At 39.4% G+C, this 24,802-nt stretch overlaps 1 protein-coding gene across 3 annotated transcripts in view; it reads left to right on the top strand.

Moving 5' to 3' along the window:
- The window catches only part of LOC139469671 (protein FAM149B1-like), a 75,601-nt gene that overhangs the window by 31,879 nt on the left and 18,920 nt on the right, over positions 1 to 24,802 (top strand). For 2 of the 3 annotated variants that reach the window (XM_071251909.1, XM_071251908.1), the window contains exons 2-3: positions 18,817 to 18,924; positions 24,436 to 24,574. In XM_071251909.1, the coding sequence (XP_071108010.1) occupies positions 18,817 to 18,924; positions 24,436 to 24,574 (247 nt within the window). Of the gene's footprint in view, positions 1 to 3,216; positions 4,608 to 18,816; positions 18,925 to 24,435; positions 24,575 to 24,802 lie in introns of those variants that run through there. The other variant, XM_071251906.1, reaches the window with a different exon arrangement.

The following is a 24,802-nucleotide window of genomic DNA, read 5'->3' as shown; positions in this document are numbered from 1 at the left end:
AATCAACATGAAAAAGATGTGTTTTTATTATTTAATTATATCCTGTTGAAACAGAAGTGAAAATGTTTTCATAACAAGAGATTAGTATGTCTTATTCGGTGAAAACATTTTGCCATTTTCTGAACAATGACCTGATTATGTGAGATGTGCACTGGAGATTAGGACATGTACAGAAATTGGGCTGACTAGAAGTTGCTTCCAAACTGCTGAATGATGTACCTTACCTTGTTGAATTATTCATGTGGCTATTAGTGAGTGAGTTAGTATGGTTTTACGCCGCTTTTAGCAATATTCCAGCAATAGACACTAGAATTGGGCTTCACACATTGTACCCATGTCAGGAATCGAACCCGGGTCTTCGGCGTGACGAGCGAACGCTTTAACCACTAGGCTACCCGACCGCCCCCATATGCTCTAAGAACCGCCTCCATGGTCTAATGGTAGAGCGTCCGCCAGGAGAGCGGAAGGTACGGGGTTCGGCGTAACCACCAGGCTACCCGACCGCCCCCATGTGGCTATTAAAGCCTTTGAAATACATTGTGTGTCAGCTAAGCCGGACAGTGTGGAAGATTGCTCATGCTGTCAATCACTGGTTATTTGCAAACCTGTACTGTTGTTGACAATGGTCATTCTCTGACTGACCCGTGAAGATTCAGGATAGAATAGGTCTTCAGGATTCCAAAATACCAAAATACCAAGAGCCCATCCATACCAAACTTAAGTATCTGAATCTTCCATCATCAAATTATTTTCCAGTGATATCCAATACGTGATTCCAAGTCAACCATTTTCAAGTTATATACGAGATCCCACCTACAAATACAAACGTCACAACATGTTATTGAAATATGCTGTCCAACTACCCGATCCTATAACAGAAATATGAAATGTTAATTATCATGGTCGTAGTATATCATATCAGCCTTCACATAGTGTCAGTAGCGATCACTTCCTGGTTCTTGCCTCAGGCAGGTCCTGTTAAGCTCTGCCCGATCTTGTCCACCATACTGTTATGTTTGTAACCAAGGTAATATCGTTTATCATGTCATATGGGCAGTTTCTCCGATCTTCCCGCTGTTTGATGACAAATATTTAGGTAGTTAATGTTTTGGCTATTGCTATTGTTACTGTAGGCTATACAATTCACTGTTTGCTTTGTGACGTCGATGTTGCTGGCCCACTGGAGGGAGGGGTTGGAGGGAGGGAGGGGTCGTCACCTGGACAAGTGCCGCAACAGTTCATTACCTGGCGCTACCATGTGTGCAGTGTAATTACATTCCTCCATGGGCACTCATCCAGAACGCTTGTATCCCAGGACGCTTTCATCATCTATTATTATCACCTTATTATGATCCTCCATTCTCCTGCCCTTTCGTGAGCAGCTACAATTGAATATCATATCCAAGTCGGAAACCCGATGTTAACATTGTATATAATACACATTTCATAGAGAGTCAACAATAGGGGATTTTGCCAAACTGGGGCTGAAATACTTGTCTGTTTCGGGGAGGTACAATAGTAATAATAGCATAACACTGTGGCCACGCATTGGCTGGGTCAACACATGTATGGTGTGGCTGGTGCTATATGATGTCGTACACCTCGCTACTCACAGCGTAATTAGGTTGCTTAACTATTGTCATTACCTTGGAGGATGGACATGAAGCTATGTCCATATTGTGACCTATTGATGGCCATGTCAGGAAAGGATTAAGAAGTGTTGCGTGGTCATTGTGGGCATTTCTACTGCTGATTGATTTCTTGTGAAGAGCTTGTTGAACAAAGAGTAGCTATGGGTTATAATTGAGTTGATTGCCAATAACAAATTGTTCATGTTGATGGTTGGCAATTATTGAAGTTCTGGTCAGTATTGAGATGGACTGTTGCCAGTATTTAACTTTTGGTTAATCCCTCAGCAACAAAAATGTGTGTGGGTAAAGTTTCAAATTTCTTGGTAACAAAAAATATTTAAAACTGTAAAATTGTTACAAGGTGCTTTTCATATGCAGTATTTGAAATAATAAATTTAAATAATTAGGATCAAAAATTGAATTTTTATACATGATAAAAAGCTTGATTGGCTACTGATAACCAAGCCCTTGAAGATCCAGGGTAGAATAGGTCTTTAGCAACCCATGCTTGCCGTAAAAGGCAACTAGGCTTGTCGTGAGAGGCTACATAACAGGATCGAGTGGTCAGGCTCTCTGACAAACAAACAAACAAACAAACTGATAACCATGTATTGAAAATATCCTAAACTGCTGAAGCGGCAAAAGGGGATGTATTTGAGGCAAAAACGACCAAACTAAAAAGTTTTCTTTAAAAACATAAACCCATTCTATTTCTTTCCTTAAGAACCTGACATCAAACATAGCATCATGAAATGAGATCTTTTTACAATTCAACATGTTCAAGTTGAATGCAAATTTAATTTAATTTTTTTTTTAAACTAAAATAATAATTGAGTATGAAGTTATTTTCATTACTCTCGCAATCACAATTTGAAGTGGTCTTGTGAGGAGATTATTTTCATCCATCTATATTGATTGTTGTTGCTAAGCAAACATGTAGGAGGTGATATTACTCTTGAGACTTTCTATCTGAGGGACTTAAATAATATTCATCATCGGCTCCTGTGATGGAATAAATTAACCTGTATGTGTGTCATCCAGCTGCTGATCTACCCTCATGAAGTTGGGGGATGCTTATTCAATGACGAGGGACTCTTATATGTGTAGGAGACAGTTGTGTTGTGAACTTTAAAATTGTTTATTGCTAAATTTTTCATGTCAACTTTCACAGCACGAAAATCCCTTGTCCAAGACCTTTATAACCAGGCTTGTGTTTATTATAGCCTGCTGGTAACCACAAGGCTTACTGCTGTGTCTACAAGACTTAATTGAGACATTTGTAGATTTATGGCGATCAAACAGAAGAAAGCCAGGTGAGATGGGGTGGTGAAAACACTATTATTAGCAAATTGCTTTTCACACAAATGTAGTATTTTCCTTGGCAAGGTAATAATGATTGTGTCGTGATTTTGTCACTCGTGTTATCCATCAGCTTGGGATGATAATGACAATAATTCCCTGTCCGCCCCACTGCTTGACACCCCTCAACAGAAGTAGAATCTTCCAGTCTAAATTTACCGTAGGACATACCTTCTGGTGGCAATCAGGCTGGTGAAAGCAAGCTCTGCTATAGGTTGGACTTACTCTCAGTGTTAGAATGGGATGAGAGAACAAGCTGAGAGGATGTTAAGATGGATAATGCCAAGAATAGACAGTGTATTGGATGATCATTATGGAGCGTGATGTTTGATATGATGTGCTTCATTGACTTGTGATGGGCACAATAGCAGCATTGCTTGGGATGAGCACTCCGGAAAGCTTTTGGATCTGTTTCACTAGCCACTACTCATTTCACAATTGTTAACAGTGTTGTGTGTTCATCCAGATTCTTGCAAACAGGTGCTTTCCAGGTTGTCTGCTTCTAGTGCTTTTATTATCAATCCTACCTTAATGCACCAGAGTGTTTTGGCTTGAAAGTTTTCAAATCAGTTTGCATTATCTTGTCAGCCAAAGCAATTTAGGTTGTAGTAATTGGAATTGATCAAGGCACTATTTAGAGTCCGAATGTGTATAATTTGCCAAATATACAAGATTTTTCCATTGTCAAAAATTAAGTGCCTTGGTGAACAGTGATATGATCTAGAGACCATTGAAATGCTTGTCAAAATTAGTGGATTTATGTTCTAGATATCATTAATGGGAAGAAAGACTCGTGTTATTTGAGCTGTTTGGGTGAAGTTAAGGAGGTTTTTAGGTGCATTAAGTGATTGGTGTTGATAGGGGCAACTGAGGTCGACAGTTATTCAGATAGCCCTTGGACAGGGCAGTGTTAACAGTGCCTTAGGTCTTGTTCTGGTGCTTCCAAGTTACAGAGATTATTTTGACTGCCAAAAGTACTTTATCTCACCATTAGGAAGCTTTACAGTGGACTTGCCAGAGACTGACAGCAGTTGTGTTGTCTTCTGAACCATATTTGCTTTAAATGAGCCACATTGATCAAATCAAAGGATATTAATGTGTAACCCAGTTTGTGTCCAACAGTACTTCCAAATACTCTGTTAATTTCTGCATAACAACAGATTTGAAACAAAATCTGGCATGAGAAACATTCAGGATATATGACAAGTTGATCCTTCCATCCAGTGGTGTGTCTTCAATATACACGGCTTCATTATGGAATGTGTAATGCAGCTCTAGCTGTGACATCAAACCTCACGACCCCTGATGCAGCCCAAAGTGTCCGCGTTTTGCCCTGATGACACGCCACGTTGCAGGTGTTGATCCAGACACCCATGCACACCTGACTTACCTGCTGTTGAAGCAGTTGCCCCACCTGTCCCCCGCGAACCTGCCCCCTCACGCCTATACGCTGGCACACACAGGCAGGGGGAAGGGATATGGTCCTCCGCTACCCCCGCTGATTGCCCTGGGGAAAGGGGCGCCATCATCGTCATCATCTTCACGAGTTACATCAGTTTCATCATCCAGTGGAAGTTTTGTACGGGAGCGATTAGATGAGATTCTTGTAGTCCGAGGGTAAGATTTGGTCAACACTCTCCTTACTATATAGAACAGTAAATGTTCTCCAAATTTTATTAAATGAAATTTTGTTCACAGAATTATTGCTGAAGTGACAGTAACCTTGTACATCTGGAAACCTTCAAACAGTTTGTAGTTTCAACAAACTCGCCCTTCTACATCTACCGGTATTTATATGAAATGTAGAAAAAGGTCCTTCCGTATGATATGATATGAAATTCATGCACTTTTTATTGCTATCTATAGCAATTCGAAGGAAAATGGCAATTAAGATGGGCTTCACATTTAGTATATTGTTGTGATGTAGGGTAAACACATGTAAACCATGCTGTCATTTGTCATAATCTAATCAAATCACACTCACAGGGAAGAAAAAAACAAATGCTTCAGTGTCCCATCATGTGTTCCATCCTGTGTTCCATCATAAGTTAACATTAGACACAGACAGTAATAATCTTGTCTAGCCCTCTGTCCGTCAGTGTATGAAATATCTGAGTGTGTGAGTGATGATGCAAACCAGCATCTGTCACATGGAATAGTACTTACCAACAGCATGTTATTAAAGCAAATAACATTGACATGATGGCAGTCATATCAACTTACAAGATGAGATTAGGACAAAATTATATTGTTTTTCAGATTTCACAAATTAAGTCAATCATTATGTAAATTATTTTAGAAATATATCTATGAAGACAGTAGGAGATTTAAAAGTTACAAAGTCTCTAAAATATCACAGTCAAAGGGGAGGGTATATTGAATGCTGCTCGCCTTAGCAGTGTAAACTCCACCAACACCAACACCCATTGTCGAAACTAATGCATAGGCGTGATAACTTACCTAATTTGAAGATCATGTGTGCCATTTTGTAACGGAATAGCCAGATGCGCACTAAAACATGTGTTGGCATCTTTCATCCTAGAATTTAGAAATTGCAAAAAGAAAAAAACAAGACATGGTAAAAAACATATCTGAATGATAAACAGAAAATATCTTGGGATTTATTTCTTCTGTTTGGAACATATTCTGGACTGTCTAGATTATTTGCTTGACATTTTTGCTGTATTTGTTCAATAAGATTTTGTCACCTGTCCTGGAGACAGGTGAGCAGTTCTAGATAAATTAATAAATAATGTATTAATATAGCACTGCTAAGAATGTGTATGTATCTTTGTTCAAAGGGCATTAAGTTGTTCAAACACCATTGTGGAAGTCTGCCAACGCACATTTTGTGATGTATATCTCCCTAACAGTGAATGATCTCCAATTACATAGCAATGTTTCAGTTTCACAAAAGGCACTTATTACAAGTTTTAGGCCAAGTCTGAAAATGGTTGGAAGGGGACACGGGTAGCCCAGTCATCTAAGGCGCAGCAATTCGCTGTGCAGAGTTGCATCTCTTGGGCACGCCAGAAACCTACGATTGTGGGTTCGAATCCCGGTTTGCCCCGATTATGTTTCTAGGTTTGTCAGCACCATACCCATGCTCGTGGGTTTCACCGAAGTGGTAAACTTCTAAGACCTGAATCACTTCAGGCTTTCCTCCCACAGTAAGCTGACACGCCATGATATAACTGGAATACTGTTAAAAGCACTGTTAAACACAACTCACTCACTGTTTTTTATGTCCATCAAACATTGAAAGAAGTATTAAGAAATTTTAGATGTCTGTACAAATGAAATTGGATTAATCATGTTCCTATGTTTCTAACACCAAAATACCAATATTATGTAAAATTATCAGCATTTTGATGGAACTGAGACTTTCACCGTGACATTTATTTTACATTAAGATATGTCCTGATGTTGTCTTCGGATGCAGAGCATGTTGAAATGGTTACCAAACGAGAATTCCATCTCAGATGAAATTGATTCCCACACGAAATAAAATAGTTTGAATGCTCACTGCACCACATGGAAAATGGAATTCTATTTAAGTAACGTTGTATTGATAAACCACTGGCAATATGTTTTCAGTGTTTCACAAGAGCGTGTAAAGAATCTCATTTTGATTATTGAACCAGCTGAGAAGTCACTGCATGCTGCAACCTGCCCTCTGTTTAGTGTAGCTGGAAGGATATGAAGTCATGCATTAGTGTTGACCTGATGATGTAAATATGGAAGATAAGCTGTGTCAACATGGTGTCCACATTGAGAGACTTGTATGTCCAAGGTTGAATTATTTCCCCAACATACACAAGGTTAATTCATCTATCAAACATATGCAACACTGAATTATTCAGTTGACACATCAGCCTTCTAATTGTCCACCCAGGTTTCAACCCAGGAAAACCAGTATTGAATCATCCAACAAACATACCCAACATTGAATCATCCACCCAGCATTGAATCATCCACCCAACATTGAATCATCCCCCCAGCATTGAATCATCCACCCAACATTGAATCATCCACCCAGCATTGAATCATCCACCCAGCATTGAATCATCCACCCAGCATTGAATCATCAGCCCAACTTACTGGTACCCAACATTGAATAATCCACCCAACTTACTGGCACCCAACATTGAATCATCCACCCAACATTGAATCATCCATCCAACATTGAATCATCCACCCAACATTGAATCATCCACCCAATATACCGGTACTCAACACTGAATCATCCAGTTGGGAAGTCTGCAAACAGTCATAAATACACATATTCTTTATAGGTTTGCAAATGTGCTTGATCTCCTGACTTTTTCATATGTTGCTTCACTTCATTGTGTGTTTACGTACTTTGTGGGGGACTTTTTGCCTGCTGTGTTGGTTTGCAGCATCCTGTTTTATGTGTGTTTTGTCCAGGTTGCCATGGGAAAGCTGGCCCAACAATCACTGGTAACACTTTTGTTGGACTGGATTCAGTCGTGATACAAGTACCCATTTTGTGAGCCATGCCTCCTGAGTGAGATCCGTGGTTTAATTACAACAAGGTCATTAGTTAATCTTATTTAATGGAACAGGTAGAATGTGGAGATGATGGAATCAAGCATGGCGTGTTAATAACAGGTGTGGCGCCCCTGTTGGGCTGCTGGCCTTGAGGCTGGATATTTGATCACTTTTTCACTTCAGTAATGTAATAAACGTGTGCTTAGAAAGTATAATGGCAGGCCGAGTTTTCCCACCAGATTAGGTTCAATCATGTATTTCAGTTCAATAGAAAGGAAGGATAGAGTGACACTATGCATTAATATGACCTGGGTTAGGAGAGAAACAAGTTCCGAAAAGAGATTTACAGTGTAATGAGTAGATGTAAGTTTGCACACACACCTGTTTGTATGTATAGAAGATTTTGTACATGTTAAGTGTGATATCCCATTTCAAGGAAGAGACATCAGCTCGGTTTCTTGCTAACTTGCATTTAATTAAAACTTGTATAAGAAACTATGATATGTATTAGGAATAGATATCCAAGCCACGTTTCATGTTTTTTCTAACAGATCTTTAATGTAGTGAAACATATTTCTTGATTAAGTACACAGTGATTTCTTTTATTAATGGACTTGTGTTATGTTTCTTCCCTGTGGGGAGTTGGTGGTAGAATTGGTATCAAATATCCCAAGCTTGTCTTGAGAGCTGACTAGTTGAAGATCAGGTGGTCATAATGTGTTATCTTCCTGATTGGGGATCAGGTGGTCACAGCGTGTTATCTGGCTGATTGGGGATCAGGTGAACACAGTGTGTTACCTGGCTGATTGAGGATCAGATGGTCAGTGTTTTTCCTGGCTGATTGAGGATCAGGTGGTCACCATTCATTACCTGGCTTATTGAGGATCAGGTGGTCACAATGTGTTACCTGGCTGATTGAGGATCAGATGGTCACCATGCATTACCTGGCTGATTGAGGATCAGGTGGTCACAATGTGTTACCTGGCTTATTGAGGATCAGGTGGTCACAATGCGATACCTTGCTGATTGAGGATCAGGTTGACACAGTGTGTCTGTTGGCTTTTGTTTATTATGAAAAGCACAATTCACTTTGATTTGCTGTAAATAATTTTGCTTTAATTAACATACCTTTCTAAGTGATGTTAAACCAAACTCACTCAGTGCAAGGTTTAAAATGCAAATTTATGACAAGCATATCTGCTTGAATACTTATACTTTTTGACAATAATATCCTAAATTTCAAGGCAACTTGACTCCAACATATAAACATAAAAAATGATTATTACAGGAACTGGAGATAGGTAGGAGTGTGAATTTGAGGGTGATCAAGGTGAGCACATTGCTGTTACAGAATTTGTCATATTTCTGAGGTTGTATGGCTGGTTATTGATGAACAAAATGCCAGGATCTCAGTTACACTGTTGTAGAAGATGCCCGTGAGTATCAATAATAGAGGATGTGGAGGCAGAAGATCTCCACGTCAATCTCACCCAGGATATCATGTTACCTGTTGCTACTGTTAATGTAATGCAATATTTAACACGCACCTTGTGCACTGGGCCTAAGGAAAGGATGAATATATTAAAAAAAGGGTTTGGGCTATCTCTGGACTTGATAATGAGGTGTCACTATATTTGATGATATAGCTGGTATTGCTGATGTTACGTTCAATTTTAACCATTACTGGAATGCCTATTTTTCTTAGTGAAACCATGATTTTATCATTTGTGTAAAACTCTGATTTTAAGGTGTGATGTGACAAAGTTAATGAGAAATTATTCATTATGTTTAGGCTCTCATTAAGTATTACTTAGAAGATGAAATGTTGTCATGATTGTGAATATCTTAGAATGTTGCAGTGAGATATCTGTTTAAGGCCTACATATGCAGGTTCTTGTGAAAATTGGTGCACAGGGGGCCCAGTTGTCTACGGTGCCGCAATTCGATGTGCAGAGTTGCGTCTGTTGGGCATCCAGGTTTACCCCGATTATGCTTCTTGGTTTGTCAGCACTATACCAGTGCTCATGAGTGGTAAACGTCCAAGACCTGCATTACTTCAGGCTTTCTTCCCACATCAAGCAGACATGCTGTGATGTAACTGGAATAATATTTTTCAAAGTAGCGTTAAACCTAACTCGCGGACTCACTCCTGTGAAAACAAAGAAATTGAACTTTTTTTTGGTCTCACATTTTCATCAGGCAATTTCAGACAAAGTTATGAAATATGGAGATTAAGCACTTCAAGCTGGTGCACCTGGATAAAGTCTTCTACATTGATTTCCTAATAGATTGGCATGATTAGAGGACAGGGTTACAGATTAATACGTAGTTCAGGTCACTCGATAGATTGCCATTTTCCACAATGTCTTAAAACAAATAATAAGGTCCATTTTGAAATTGATGAAGTCATAGACATGTCCAAAAATCCATTTGTCGCAGAAAAGTCTCGAGAGATTAAGTGCCATGATGAATTTTATTCCAGAAAGGTGGCTTCTTGTTACTGTTATTTTATGTTGGTGTCCCATTACCCTGATGGAAGCAGGAAGACTGCAAATTACCCCAATTATCTTTATGCTACAGATTGGTGGCGGACAATTGAACCATCATTGCTTGATGAGCGTAGGCTGTTATTCCACACTTTCCCCCAGCAGTAATGACATGATCCGTAGATTATGCAACTACGTTGCTGCTGGGTTAATGCGGCCAATGGAGCTGCCTGCAGGATGCACCAAACGTCCTCTGCTGTTTCTATTACCTGCAGTGATTACAATTAGGTCTAATGGAGGAATAATGATGCTGGCAAGGCATGTTGCTGAAATTACTTTCCACTTGATTTATGTCATTAATTATAGTGATTTTGTTGCCAGAGGTGTTGGGTACTAAACTTCAGTAATGTGAAATCTGTGTTCTGGATGTTGTCCATGGCCGGGTCTTTACAAATCCATAAAAGATTTTGTTTTCTCCGAATATTTCTAAGTCTGTGTATCATGATACACTTTTCTAGCAAAATTTTGATGGCAATATTCTGGGTAAAATGGATTGTTTTTGATTGAAGTATTTGCTTTCCGTGTTGCTCATATTGGTTGCTGGTTTTAGAGGAATCAGCAGTTGAAGCTCATTCGTCCTGTTTCCCTAGTAGCATGTAACCCAATACTCTCATCCTGAAATATTCATGAAGATTTCTTGCTGTGCCAGAGATCATGAGCAGTCTGCCTACAACGTATTTGAAATTATCATTCATTACATATTTATAAATTTCAGAAAATTGATTATTTTTGTTTTTTCTCTGAGGTCTATGCAGATATATGGAATGACACTGACAGTTCAGAAAAAATCATCAAAATTCCTAAATGCTAGAATTCTTAAAATGTCTTTTTGGTGCAATTTTGAAAAAAATATTGATTGTTCTCTTGATATCATCAAGAAATTCGTATTCACCCGTTTAAGATTGTTGTAAGAGGCGACTGACGGGATCAGGTGGTCAGGCTTGCTGACTTGGTTGATGCATGTCATCGTATCCCAATTGCATGGATCGATGCTCATGATATCAATCACTGGATTGTCTGGTCCAGACTTGATTATTTTCAGACCATAGTCATATGGCTGGAATATTGCTGAGTGCAGCTTTACACAACAAACAAACAAACAAACAAATAAGATTCACTTTGATTAATGTTTTTATTATGATTTCACATCAGTATAAAATTGCAAGTATCATTTAATGGAACAAACCAATTTTTGAATAATGTTCGGCCATGGACATGTCATGAGGTGAGAGGGAAAGTATGTCTGCAGAATGGCCATGGAGGCATAGAGATGCCCTTATTATAATGGCTCTCTTTGAGGTGTTGAGCTTGTCAAAGTAGGTCTTTGTTTGGCAGCCATGTTTGTTTTGGCAAGGGGAGGTCACTGGCCCACAAGTGAGCCAATCACTGACCAGTGGACAGTGGAAGAACTACTCTACATGTTGACATTCATGGCATGATAAATTGATAATGGCAGCCTGGCTGATAAATATAGCAAAGGACGTCATGGAAACTGTGTCTACAAACTTGGTTTATGCGTATCAAATTTTAATGCAATATCTGGAGAAGGCTGTCATTGTAACCTGATATACTGAATAGACTAATAACTATATGTGAAACGTATAAAAAGTCAATGTCAGAATAAGCAGTCTTGTTCGTCCGCCGAAACAGATTTCTTAAGGTGTACAAAGCAAAATAAATGAAAATTATTTGAATAGATCACTGACAATCAGTGATGACACCAGGTGTTCACGAAAAGGGTAAGCATGTCCTGCTCTACTTGTAGCACCCTCCACTCTCACAATTTGCATAAAAAAGTATGTTTGTTGCCTGACACCGCACAGCAGTACTTCAGCCATTCTCAGTGACAAGCATTTTTATTTTCTGTGGTTTTCTAGCTGTTCTTTTGGCTTTTGGGTTGGTTATTATTTTATTTATACAATGTATAGTTGACATAGTTATAAGAGATATTACCAAGTATGATATTGTTTTTCATATTATTGAAGGGAACAATATGGACAGAGAGCTACAAAAACACATAAGAATTAACATGAATTGTGCAGGATGGGTCACAATGTTTTGATTTGTGTATTACTAGTCTTGTGGTATGTAGTACAATGTGACTCTTCGAGTATCCATTTTGTAACACACTAATGTTGTCAGCACTCTGAAAGTCTTTCTTTCCCTGGGACTTACTGCTTAATACAACATGCAGGGCTTCAGACATTCGTATTCCCAAATAATCCAAGTTATTATATAGTGTTATCAGGGATTTGATCACTATTTGTTAGTGCTTCATAAACACATGTTTATGATATAGTCAAAATGGTACAATAGACTCTGCATTTAGGAACTATTGCTGATTTCTCAATTTCCGCAAGGCACAAGCGTTACAACATCTAATGAAATAGCTTCCAGATCATGGAGCATTGTCTGAATGCTGAATGAGGGCAACGTGTGGTCTGGGATAGAGAAAACTATACTACTGTCTCGTTAATATTAACTACTAGTTTGAATGTGTGTACATGTATTTGGAAAAAAAGCTGGCCATAGAAAAACATATCATTCTCAGCCTCCTCATGCTTACAGCATTAAATCAGGTAACATGACTTTAGCTTAAGCCCTTCATTCTGATTATATATTTGTGATGACTTGTTCAAGAGGTGATTAGATACTCTTGATGACTAGTTCAAAAGGTGATAAAAAAATATCAAGTTGAACTATGTATGATGACCTTTGGTATTGAATTTTTGGAGGTGGATGGGAATCCTGTAATTTATATGTTAATTTTGATTAAGTAAGGAATGGAAATGGAAAATGGGTCTGTGAGATTGCCAGAAGGACATGTATTTTCTTATGCCTATTAATTTACTTCTCTCCGCTGGTGAATCTGTGAAACTCATTAGTGTCACTCTCTCTTTCTGCTGAAATACAGTATTACTATCTTCTTAGTATTTTACAAAAAGATTATACATCTCACATCTTCCAGAAATCAAGCACCACACCTTGAATACAAGAACTACCTTGGATTCTTGTCAACTGCCATTACAACATGCAATTAGGTGTTCCACTGACAGCGTTCTAGACAGGGACATGTGACCATAGATTTGTCCCAGCAGTTGATGGCCTTGTAACCACAACAAACAACAGTAGTTGTCACCAGCCATCACGTTATGTTCTATAACTGGCCCATCACCTGTTTATGGGAGCAGCTATTGTAGGTACTTGGACCTAAATCTCGAGAAAGTCATTTCTAGTGTGTGCATGTCTGTGAAGCCTGAGATTCATTCCGGTTGGTGTCCTTTAATAAATCCCACCCTTTTGATAGACAATTTAATGGTTGTGATTCAATTGTCAACGTATAGATTGAAGTGTGTTATTCACTGATTTTTTTTAAAGTAGAAAGGAACAAATTGAAAGGTTTTTTTTATGTTAGTATTTTATTATTTGGGGTGTTGACAGTGAAAATATGTTTATGTTTCAGCGGTAGAAACTAACAGTTTTATTTTACTCTACTAGTCCTTATAATGATAACATATAGCAAAACCCTAAAAAAATGGCCAATTTCTACTCGTTTCTTATGATACCTTAACTATTGGGCGGTTTGGCCAGGACTACAGGACTAGTGCCAATTTCTAATGCTGTGTTTCAGTGCTTAAGATTTATCTAAATGATTGATATTCAATTTAGTGTTCATTTACATGTTGATACAACATGTTTCTCAGTTGTATGCACAGTTTGTAGTAATAATAATACTCTGGTAGCCTTGGCAGCGCTGACTGTCACAACTTCTGTACTTTTAAAGAGACTTTCTATTTTCAAAGCGCATAAGGATTGCTTTGTGAAACGGCTCCCTGAACTTCTGAATCATATCAATGACACCCTTTATTCAATACTTGGTAATGTGGGCACCCAGTTTTTGACTACAAGTATTCAGTTTTACACCAGAATAATAAACCATGCTGAATGAATTCCTACACGTCTTGATATTAAAGTAGGCATTCCTACTCAAGGAAAAGTAAGGCTCTACTTTGAACAAATGATATGCCTCTTTAGGGTTGTGTTCATCTGTGATAGAGCTCAGACTTGTTATATCAGATTCTATCATTGAATGTATTGAGAAGCTTGGCCCATTAGCGACAGGAGTATATTTGAATGGGGTGATTTCATTCCCAGGAGATATTCACTGATCCATGCTCTGTAAATTAACTCTGTTATGTGTTGGCCTGACTAAGTGGGCTTGTTTGTGGACACTGTGCCAAATAGGCCCCTAAATAGATGTTGATAGGTGCTATTACTAGTGTTAGTCCGTTACACAATGACATGTGTTTATTCAGCCTGCGGTGACAGTTCCATAGCAAGTGTTTGGCCACTTTTACGTCACACAATGAAGGGTTCGTATACGTTACATACGCACCTCAACACCTGTGTTTGGGGAGAAAAAGCGTAGCATTAATTCCAGTCACTGACATCAATTAAGCAGTTTATGAAGTGTTTAGGGTTTATAGATTGCACACCATGTCTCTTTTATTGGTGTAATATTTCTTTGATCGCATGATTTTCTTTGATTTTTTTCAGATTATCTGTTTACTGCTGTTGCAGATGTATTCATTATGTGGTGTATGATGTTTGCATCAACAGATGTCATTAGGACTGGTTCAATATTTGGTGTAGAAATTTATATAACTTTGATATTGCCAGCCTTTATGAAATGAATGGTATATGGCCTAACTGATGAATTATCTGGTGGTTAGTTGGCTGTGTGGTGTTTGACTTATCAGCTAAGGGCGGGTTGTATGAAGGACTGTGGCTCCTGTCAACTTCATTAGTCCAGTGGACACCAACACCCAACAATTGCGGTCACTCTCCGCAGGAGCATAGCAATGTTGTCTGTTCATGGACAAGCTTTTAATAAGTCAGTCCTTTCTAGGTAAGATTATTGTCATTATTATTCTATTTAATTTTTAAAACTTTATTAATAATTTCTTTCTTTTCACCCGGCATGTAATGTGGGATATAGTCATAATCGGGTCTGTCTGTACGTCCGTCCGTATTTTGTCTCTGGAGCATAACTTAAAAAACGTGAAAGATTATTCATCCAAACTTGGTATGTGTATTAACCAGGGGCTGAAGGGGTGCCTTTTGTTATTTTGGGGCCAGGGGGATTTGTCATCTTCTGACTCTTGGTTTTTTTATCCCCCGCCGCGCGAAAGCGCGAAGCGGGGGATATAGTATTCACGACCGTCCGTACGTCCGTCCGTACGTACGTCCGTCCGTACGTCCCACCTGTTTGTTGCCGCGATATCTCAAGAACTAAACACTGGATTGTCTTCATATTTGGAACTATGGTGTATATACAGACTCCGCAGACACCAGTCGGTTTTGGTGACCTTGACCCCATTTTCAAGGTCACAGCAGGCATATCTGCTTTTGGAGTTGGAAAACGGTGTTGCCGCAATATCTCAAGAACTAATCTCTGGAATGTCTTCATATTTGGAACTATGGTGTATATACAGACTCCGCAGACACCAGTCGGTTTTGGTGACCTTGACCCCATTTTCAAGGTCACAGCAGGCATATCTGCTTTTGGAGTTGGAAAACAGTGTTGCCGCAATATCTCAAGAACTAATCTCTGGATTGTCTTCATATTTGGAACTATGGTGTATATACAGACTCCGCAGACACCAGTCGGTTTTGGTCACCTTGATCCCATTTTCAAGGTCACAGCAGGCAAATCTGCTTTTGGAGTTAGAAAACAGTGTTGCCGCGATATCTCAAGAACTAATCGCTGGATTGTCTTCATATTTGGAACTATAGTGTATATACAGACACCGCATACACCTGTCAGATTTGGTGACCTTGACCCTATTTTCAAGGTCACAGCAGGCAAATCTGTTTTTGGAGTTGGAAAACGGTGTTGCCACAATATCTCAAGAACTAATCGCTGGATTGTCTTCATATTTGGTACTATGGTGTACAGGCGGGGGATATTTCGTCACTCTGTGACAAATACTTGTTTGTAATTCACTTTATAATAGAATACTTCACAAAATGTCCATTATTATATATTTGTAAATTTACATACAAAGGATGTGCATACATCGTACTTATATAATTGTTGATACTGAAAGATAACTATGAAATGGAAAAAGCATTAATAATGTTTATGACGAAACTAAATGCAGTGGTGGTGGTGTTGAACTTGTGACCGAAGGTTTAAAGAGGATATTAGCATCATTAAGAGATTATTACTGAGGCTCAGTCTTTGGTCATTGGTGGCTTTCTTTCGGGTCAGCTGGAGATTTCCTCTCTCACAATTACTGTGGTGTTGATACAGCTGATCCTGGTCAGTGCCATACCCTGCTGGCCAGGTAACGGCCAGGTAACTGTCAGGTAACACACTGATAAGGCGCACTGATTGATCTTTTATCATCACCAGTGATTGATTGAGCAGTGCCTCTCTCCCACTGGTGCCTGACTAAACACTACTTTGTTATGAAAGCTGGTGTATCAGATATCTTGTCAACTGTTTATCAAGATATGGCCTGACACCTTCAGCCTTTGTTTTCCTTCCATAGAAGGTATATCTTGGTCCGCTAAATACCTGGGTCTGCCATTCATTGCGGCTTATCTGTCCTTGGTTGTGCTGGTCACTGCCCAGTTGCCATCGTAGTAACCAGGGGGTGCTGCCAGGCAAACAGTATTACCTTTCTGGTGGGCCAGACCAGGGCAAGAGCGGCATGTGACCGCCAGGTGATAAGTTCCAGCAGTGTTTATAGACCTGTACTGTAGATAGTCGAACAATGTACTGGGGATGGGGGTTTCAGAACACAGTCATTCATGGTTGTCAGCTTTTGAAAAATATTTTTATGTTTTAATAAATTTATTATATTTTCATAGTTGCCCTGCGATAGTTGTAGTAGTTGTTAGGGCTGGGACAGGTAACATGGATACACTAGTCGGGTTGGTACTTATAGGGTTCCCAGGTAGGGTCCGGTAATAGGGGGTTGTATACCCAGGTTTGTAAATTTGGACTCGTCCCAGCCCTAGTAGTTGTTCTTCTTAAAACATTAACAAGTTGGTTTACACAGTTTTTGGACAAAATTCAATGTGGGTGGTCAAAAATAAATAATATTTTTTTGGTGTATAATAAACAAACATGTAGGTGATAGAGTTCTTTCTTATTAGTCAAAGTTTGACATAGCCTCACCAGATTCTGTTGTCATATATACAGGGTCTGACAGCTACAATATCTTGTTAGCTCTGAGGCTAGTAGATAATTTTGAGGATGAGTAAAAGCAAATGAAATGGTAGCCCTTCCCTGGCTAGTGTTTTATGCCACATTTTTTTTGTTACAAAATACATTTTAATGGTCTTAAGGGTACAATGTGTATAACACTCACTGCAGGATATTGCATGAATATCTTGATTAAACTTTCTGTGACTTAACATTGAAGATCTAGAAATCAAGACACGTCTGTCTTGAACTCTTAGCGTTGCATGTGTATGTGTGCAACAGTCTAAATCTTCTATTTATTGATGCAATATTGGGGCCTCGATGCATTTCAAGGCAATTGCAGATAAGGCTGGAAGTAACTTTTCGAGTCCAGTTTTCGATCACCCAAACAGACATTGTTTTGATATGATATTATTTGACAGGTATTGATGGCATAGTTACCTGGGGTTATTGGTTTTAGATTTAGTACTTATTTACTGCTGTAGGGAGTTCAGTTAATAATAAGGGTATGAATCTAATGTCAGGAAAAAACTGACAGATTACTTTTACACTTCTAGGAAAACTCCTTAATCATTGTAGAAGCCCTGGAAATTCCCTTGATCGAATAAATACAGAAGCAGTGCTTCTGATCGTTTAGACACTTTAATCTTGAACTCCTCGGTTTTGCATACATTGGAAAAAGTCGGACTGTGCTCATATGTCCTCCCTAGTGCTCTAAGAACAGAATGAAGAAATGCACACCCAGTCTGTCGACTCAATGCATGCCATGCCTGACAGTGACTGTCAATAACATTCTACAGCAATCTATGAATTTACTTTGGTATCCATCCATTCATCCATCTTTATGATCACCTTCAAATGATCGGCCAAGTTTTCAATGATGACAAACTTTGAAAGTGACACAGGTTTATTGACAAGTCTCATCATTCTCCTCCTCCTCCTCCTCCTCCTCCTCCTCCTCCTCCTCAGTTTCAGTCTGTAGCATAATTGAAGCATTGAGAAGGTTCAGAATTATAGCCCTCAGTAGTCTCCCAGACCCGAGAGAAAAAAGAAAGAAAGAAATCCAACTCAAGTCTACAATTATTTTGCAGGTCAAGATTGCCTCAGATCTGAAATTGAGCATGGTTCTGAACTCCATTTAGATTTTTTTTCTATTTTGTAGATATACATTTTTAGATAAGATAACTTTATTTCTTGGACTAATTGTTAGCCAAGGGCTACAGGTCAATGAGGGACTACTACCATCATTGGATTCTGACTTGCCCTCAGCATAATTTGGTAGTATCGGGCTAGGGAACTTGCATGAAGGCTGAGTATAATGGCTGCTGGTTTAGGTGATTTGAAAGTGCTGTTCTGTGTATGCTGATGGTAAACCATTGATATGGACAGAGTTGTCATTACTTCATTACCTGGTAGGTGTGCCACAACGGCATGCCAAAAAACATGGTCCAAACACATTTTTTTATTCAGTGTTGAAATATGGATGATGAAATATTAATTTGTTTTCATTCTTCAGTATCAATAATTTTCATATTTCCCCCTTCTCTTTCAGACGAGGCTTTACCCGCACACCTATCGATGACCGCCCACCGCTTGACAGTGTTGATGAGGATCCCATCATGCGTCAGATCCTGGACAGCATACACGAGCCTGTATCAAGGTCAGTTGCAACAGATCAGTTTTATAGTTTCACCTTTAAGATGTTCTGGTTGCCAGTCACTGTAACTCCTGATTGTGTTTGTTTCCCAGTAAGGTACATGGAAACTGTTTTTATCTTTACAGTTATTTTGTTGAATTAAAAAACAAAAGGAAATTCCTCAAGTACACAAAGGTTGTTGCATGTATTTGTAATGACTGGCATGTATTTGTAATGACATACCAGTAGATTAAAATGCTATGACCACCTTGCTGGAGACATTGCTAGAGTGAGCCCATCCCTTATTTGCGGATTTGTCTTTGTTTGGAATCCTGGGCCTACTTGCACAAAGTGCTCTCAGCTCTAAGACTGAGTCTTGGTTAAAGTATTCAAGTTACAATTGTCATAACACCACAACCTCTTTGCGCAAGTGGACCCAGAATTCCTTGAATTCAGATACAGTAAAATAAGTAGATATGTATACAGTAACTTCTTTGAGAGACATTCAGAAGTTGGAGTACTTTGTTAGGAAAAGATATATGGATGAACAACTTCTTTATTACAATTAGGAGTGACATTTCGGTGTAGGTTCTAACACCGATATCAAGCAGAACCTACACCAAAACAACACTCCTAATTGGAATAAAGAAGTTTATCCATATATCTTATCCTTACTTACGTATACAGTAAAATGAGTAGATATGTACATACCATGTTTTCAGTGTAGAGCAAGAGTACATGCTGAGTTAGCCACACTAATTTAAATTTGTAACTGAACGAGCAGTCTGAGGTTATAATGTCATGGACTGTTAAATCTACAGGTATCCTAGCTCGACACAATATGCTTACCCCATCATGACTAAATTGAACATAAACTCTTTGGTGTTGTCTAAAATATTGAGCGAAGCTGCGTGGATTGAGTACAATATAGGTTGTCGACCTGAATTAAAAGTATGGAGCAATATACACATGTCTTCTACATAATTTCATAAGCCAGTACGCATCCTTTAATAAAAGTAAGCAAGCTTTGACGCTTTCATACATATCTGGCAGGACTGCATACATGTTTTTTTTCATTAAGTAAACAAAGAAGGAATTGCAGTGAGGTCGGCTGTTTGTTAGTGAGGCAGGTGGGAATGTAAATCAAATACAGAATTTATCATTGTCTAAGAAACGGTTAGTGATATTTTTTGTCACACTTCAAACCTTTTTCACATTTATTCAAGCATAGGTGGTGGGGGTAGCCTAGTGTTTAAAGCATTTGGTCGTCATGCTGAAACCCTGGGTTCTATTCCCCACATGAGTATAATGTGTGAAGCCCTTTTATGGTGTCCCCTGTGTGATGAGGCTGGATTATTGCTAAAAGCGGCGTAAGACCATCCTCTGTGATAGACACGGCCTTTTGTCTGTCAAGTGAAAATCCATAGGGACTAGTTGTTTTCTACCACACCCTAGCTGTTTTACATAAACTGCTAGTCAAAAATGAGCTGGAGACTAGTTTGATATGAACAATGGTGTCTATTCCTGTTATTGGGTGTAATTAACCGTGTTATTTCCAGTGGTTGAAAAGTGCTATTAAATACTTGAATGTTTGATAATGACTTGTTTTCGATGTTTGAACATGTTCCAATATATTCAGTGCAGTACTGTCAGATCTTCTTCACTATGAAATGTCGTAACCTTCTTTCTCAGGTTTGTGTAATCTTGTAGGTCAAAGGTGACTGACTTTTGCATGTATTATTCAGAGTGCCTGTCTGTGGGATGTCGTATAGGCTACTCAATCACCATGATCACACCACATGAAATATTCAAAGAAGTATCCATGTTTCATGTTGAGGATCATGTACACAGTAATATTGAATGGGTGTGGCTGCTGCAATCAATGATTTAACTCCCTCCCTGGAGTTTATGCAATTTATCACTCCTCTTGTCGGCAGTAAGATATCAATATTTGAACCTGATGGACAGGAAGTATATGCTGAACCAGTCGAAAATTACATTTGTTTTTTGGAGAAAGAATTAGCTTCTATGTTGGATTCATTTGATGAATCTTTGTGTGAAATGTCGTTACCTATATCAACATTCATTTGAGGAATGTTTGAAAATGGTATTTTGCTTAGATTTGGAGTCTTCACAGTATTGACTGTCAGATAGCTTCAGATAAGCTCTTACAAGCTAATTGTCCATTGCCTGTCAGTGCTTCCTTCCTGACCTCCATTGCCTGTTAGTGCTTCCTCCCTGACCTCCATTGCCTGTTAGTGCTTCCTCCCTGACCTCCATTGCCTGTTAGTGCTTCTTCCCTGACCTCCATTGCTTGTCAGTGCTTCCTTCCTGACCTCCATTGCCTGTTAGTGCTTCCTCCCTGACCTCCATTGCCTGTTAGTGCTTCCTCCCTGACCTCCATTGCCTGTTAGTGCTTCTTCCCTAACCTCCATTGCTTGTCAGTGCTTCCTCCCTGACCTCCATTGCCTGTTAGTGCTTCCTCCCTGACCTCCAATGCCTGTGAGTGCTTCTTCCCTGACCTCCATCGCCTGTCAGTGCTTCTTCCCTGGCCTCTATTGCCTGTTAGTGCTTCCTCCCTGACCTCCATTGCCTGTGAGTTCTTCCTCCCTGACTTCCATCGCCCGTGAGTGCTTCTTCCCTGACCTCCAATGCCTGTCAGTGCTTCTTCCCTGACCTCCATCGCCCGTGAGTGCTTCCTTCCTGACCTCCATCGCCCGTGAGTGCTTCCTCCCTGACCTCCATATCCTCTCAGTGCTTCTCCTCCCTGACCTCCATATCCTCTCAGTGCTTCCTCCTCTCTGACCTCCATATCCTCTCAGTGCTTCCTCTTCCCAGACCTCCATATTGTCTCAGTGCTTCCTCCTCCCGGACCTCCATATCCTCTCAGTGCTTCCTCCTCCCTGACTACCATTGCCTATCAGTCCTACCACACTCAGCTCCCTAAGAGCCAGTGACTATGACTGCTTTCCTGTCAGCGCAATCCCCACCCTACTGAGATCTATTCAGTATTCAGGTCACCACTTTTTAATCATTCCAAATAAGGCATCATGACATTGTCTGAGATAGCATCAGTGATTAGTTTGATGAGAATCATTTTACATCCAGATAGCATTACTGATTCAGTGACAGTATTTCCATGATTAAATCCCAGTTCCTAAACCTGCAGTAGTCATTAGGTGTGAGTGAATGTGCTGTGCATGTCGCTACCACTAATGTTGGGCGTGGTCATTGTGCCTGTGCATAGTGCAGTGTTGTTGCTACATGGGCCACATAAAACATGCTTGACGGGCAGAATAAATATGACATTCATTTATTGACTCATTATGTTTTCTCACAGACTATTCAATCGTAAAATAGTTTTGTTAGGTTGAAACAATTTTGGTATGTCATGTAAACGTGCTAGCTTGCTCCTATAATTGGTTGATGTAAATCCCAATATGTGCTGTTGTATATCTTTACCTGTCTACCCTGGTCACTCTTTGTAAATTGAATGGTTGTACTAACATACATATTTTTATGATTGTGTAATGACCCCACATTTTTTTTTAAGGATTTATGATACACTTAAAATTTCCATGATCTGAAGTAGATTTGATGTGTTGGTTATTTATAAAAGACCTGGAAATATGTTTGTGGTTCAATCCCCAGTCCGCACCATACCAAAAGATTGTACCCTGGGGTTCATCTGGTGCTCGTCTTTACGGGGACAAAACAGGGACTGGCCAGCTTGGAGAATAATGTGTCAGTATACAGTGTCTGAGTGTCTGAGTGGCAAGGCATCTCATCTCAGCATGGCCACACATACATGTCACCATGTAAGTGAATAGTCTTGAGAGTGATGGGGGCACGGGTGGCCCAGTTGTCTAAGGCGCCGCGATTTGATGTGCAGAGTTGCGTCCCTTGGGCACGCCAGAAACCTATGATTGTGGGTTCGAATCCCGGTTCACCCCGATTATGTTTCTAGGTTTGTCAGCACCATACCCGTGCTCGTGGGTTTCACCGAAGTGGTAAACGTCTGAGACCTTCATCACTTCGGGCTTTCCTCCCACATTAAGCTGACATGCTGCGATATGACTGGAATACTGTTAAAAGCGGCGTTAAACCCAACTCAATCACTCACTCACTCTTGAAAGTGACATTAAACCTCATTTCACAACCTCACCTCACTTCATATTCAAAATTAGACAGAAAGACTCTTTAAGTTATCTTGCTTTGTGAATTACACCATTGACCTTGATAAATACAATTCAAAATCCATCTTTGTTCAACCATTTATTGATTTGTATGCTGTGTCATGTTCTTTGATGTTTGAATTACAAAGTAAACATCTGCCATAGAATGCTTTTAGAAGATTGTCAGACTGAATAAATATGGATAAAAAATCAAAATCTCAAAAAAAAGTATCACTGTCCGACAATAAGTAGGTGTTTATATGACAGAATGTTGCTACCAGGCTTGTCGTTATGGTTGCAGATAGTCACAATGTTTCTTTAGTTGCCATTCATAAGAGATGGGGATATTTGTAACCTCGAATACATTGTACAATGAAATGCAATTAGAACATGCTGAAAGCTGTTATTAGGCTGAATTCGGTATACATGTATCAAATACAATAAGCTGGTATTACACAGTGTTTAATACCAAAGCATGTGCTTAGAAACTGCAGGAACTAGTTTCACGAATAAATAATTTATATTGAAAACTCCCACTATCCCTGGGCATATTCAACGATATTGCGTGTAGAGATGATAGATCACTGAGAGGAGGTTATGCACACTCAAAGACCCCAGCAACCTTGTTGCTAGGCTGACTTAACATAGCATTGTTTGGCCAGTGTATTTTGCAAAATAAATTAAAAAATTATGTCAGGGATTTGTGACATTTTTGTTAACTTTGTGGTGCAGAGCCTGTTCCACAAAGTGATTGTAGTGCAACGACAGTCGTAAGTCTATGTTACGGTATGGAAGTTACGATCAACTTAGTGCTTCGATAGCTTTGAGGAATGGACCCCTGAAATTGCTGTTATATGGTATTACACTAATATGTGCAAACTTTTAAAGCGCTTGAAGTATTATTCTGTTAAACTCAGTTGGATTATGCTGAGGATTGCGTAAATGTCTGCCTATTTACACACGACAGTGACATTTAAAAAAATTATAAACAGCAAGTAATAAAAGACACACTAAACTCGCTCCTTTGTAATACCAATTTTATGAAACCCGTGAATAGGTCTGGCATCAGGCTCACTTTCGCACATCAGATACAAGAACAATTCACTCGTTTCATAAAATTGGTATTAAACTCATGTTCGTTCATATAAAATTCTCAGTTGACTTGATTAGGCAAGTGTTATTTTCACAGGTTATCATTTTTAGCTTCTCCTTGTCTACATTGTCATACTGAATATTGAATTCACTTTTATCACAGCACTTACGTTCTCTATGGTATAAATGTAAAAGTAGGCGATAAAAATGTATTTTGTAATATTTATTTCTCTGGGGAATACTTATGGTTTAAGAATCTTCCTTCCAGCCTCAACACAACCCCAGCAAGCAGTGGGCGGTCTTCCCCCACGATTGAGACACACAGCACCCTGTCAGCATCACATGGAGGGTGGACGACTGGCAACACCACCGAGAGGAGCAGCCTCGACTCCTCCTACTCTTGGGATGTGAGTACCCAGTCCTTGTCATACCTGGTCTTTATCATACCCGGTCCTTGTCATACCCGGTCTTTGTCATACCCAGTCTTTGTCATACCCAGTCTTTGTCATACCCGGTCTTTGTCATACCTGTTCCTTGTCATACCCGGTCTTTGTCTTACCTGGTCCTTGTCATACCCGGTCTTTGTCATACCTGGTCCTTGTCATACCTGGTCCTTGTCATACCCAGTCTTTGTC

Source organism: Haliotis cracherodii, unplaced genomic scaffold, assembly GCF_022045235.1.
Source record: "Haliotis cracherodii isolate W230 unplaced genomic scaffold, xgHalCrac1.p SCAF_2, whole genome shotgun sequence".
Taxonomy (NCBI): Eukaryota; Metazoa; Mollusca; class Gastropoda; order Lepetellida; family Haliotidae; genus Haliotis; species Haliotis cracherodii.
Note: the sequence above shows the minus strand (reverse complement) of the source record. Positions and strands in the feature narration are given on the sequence as shown.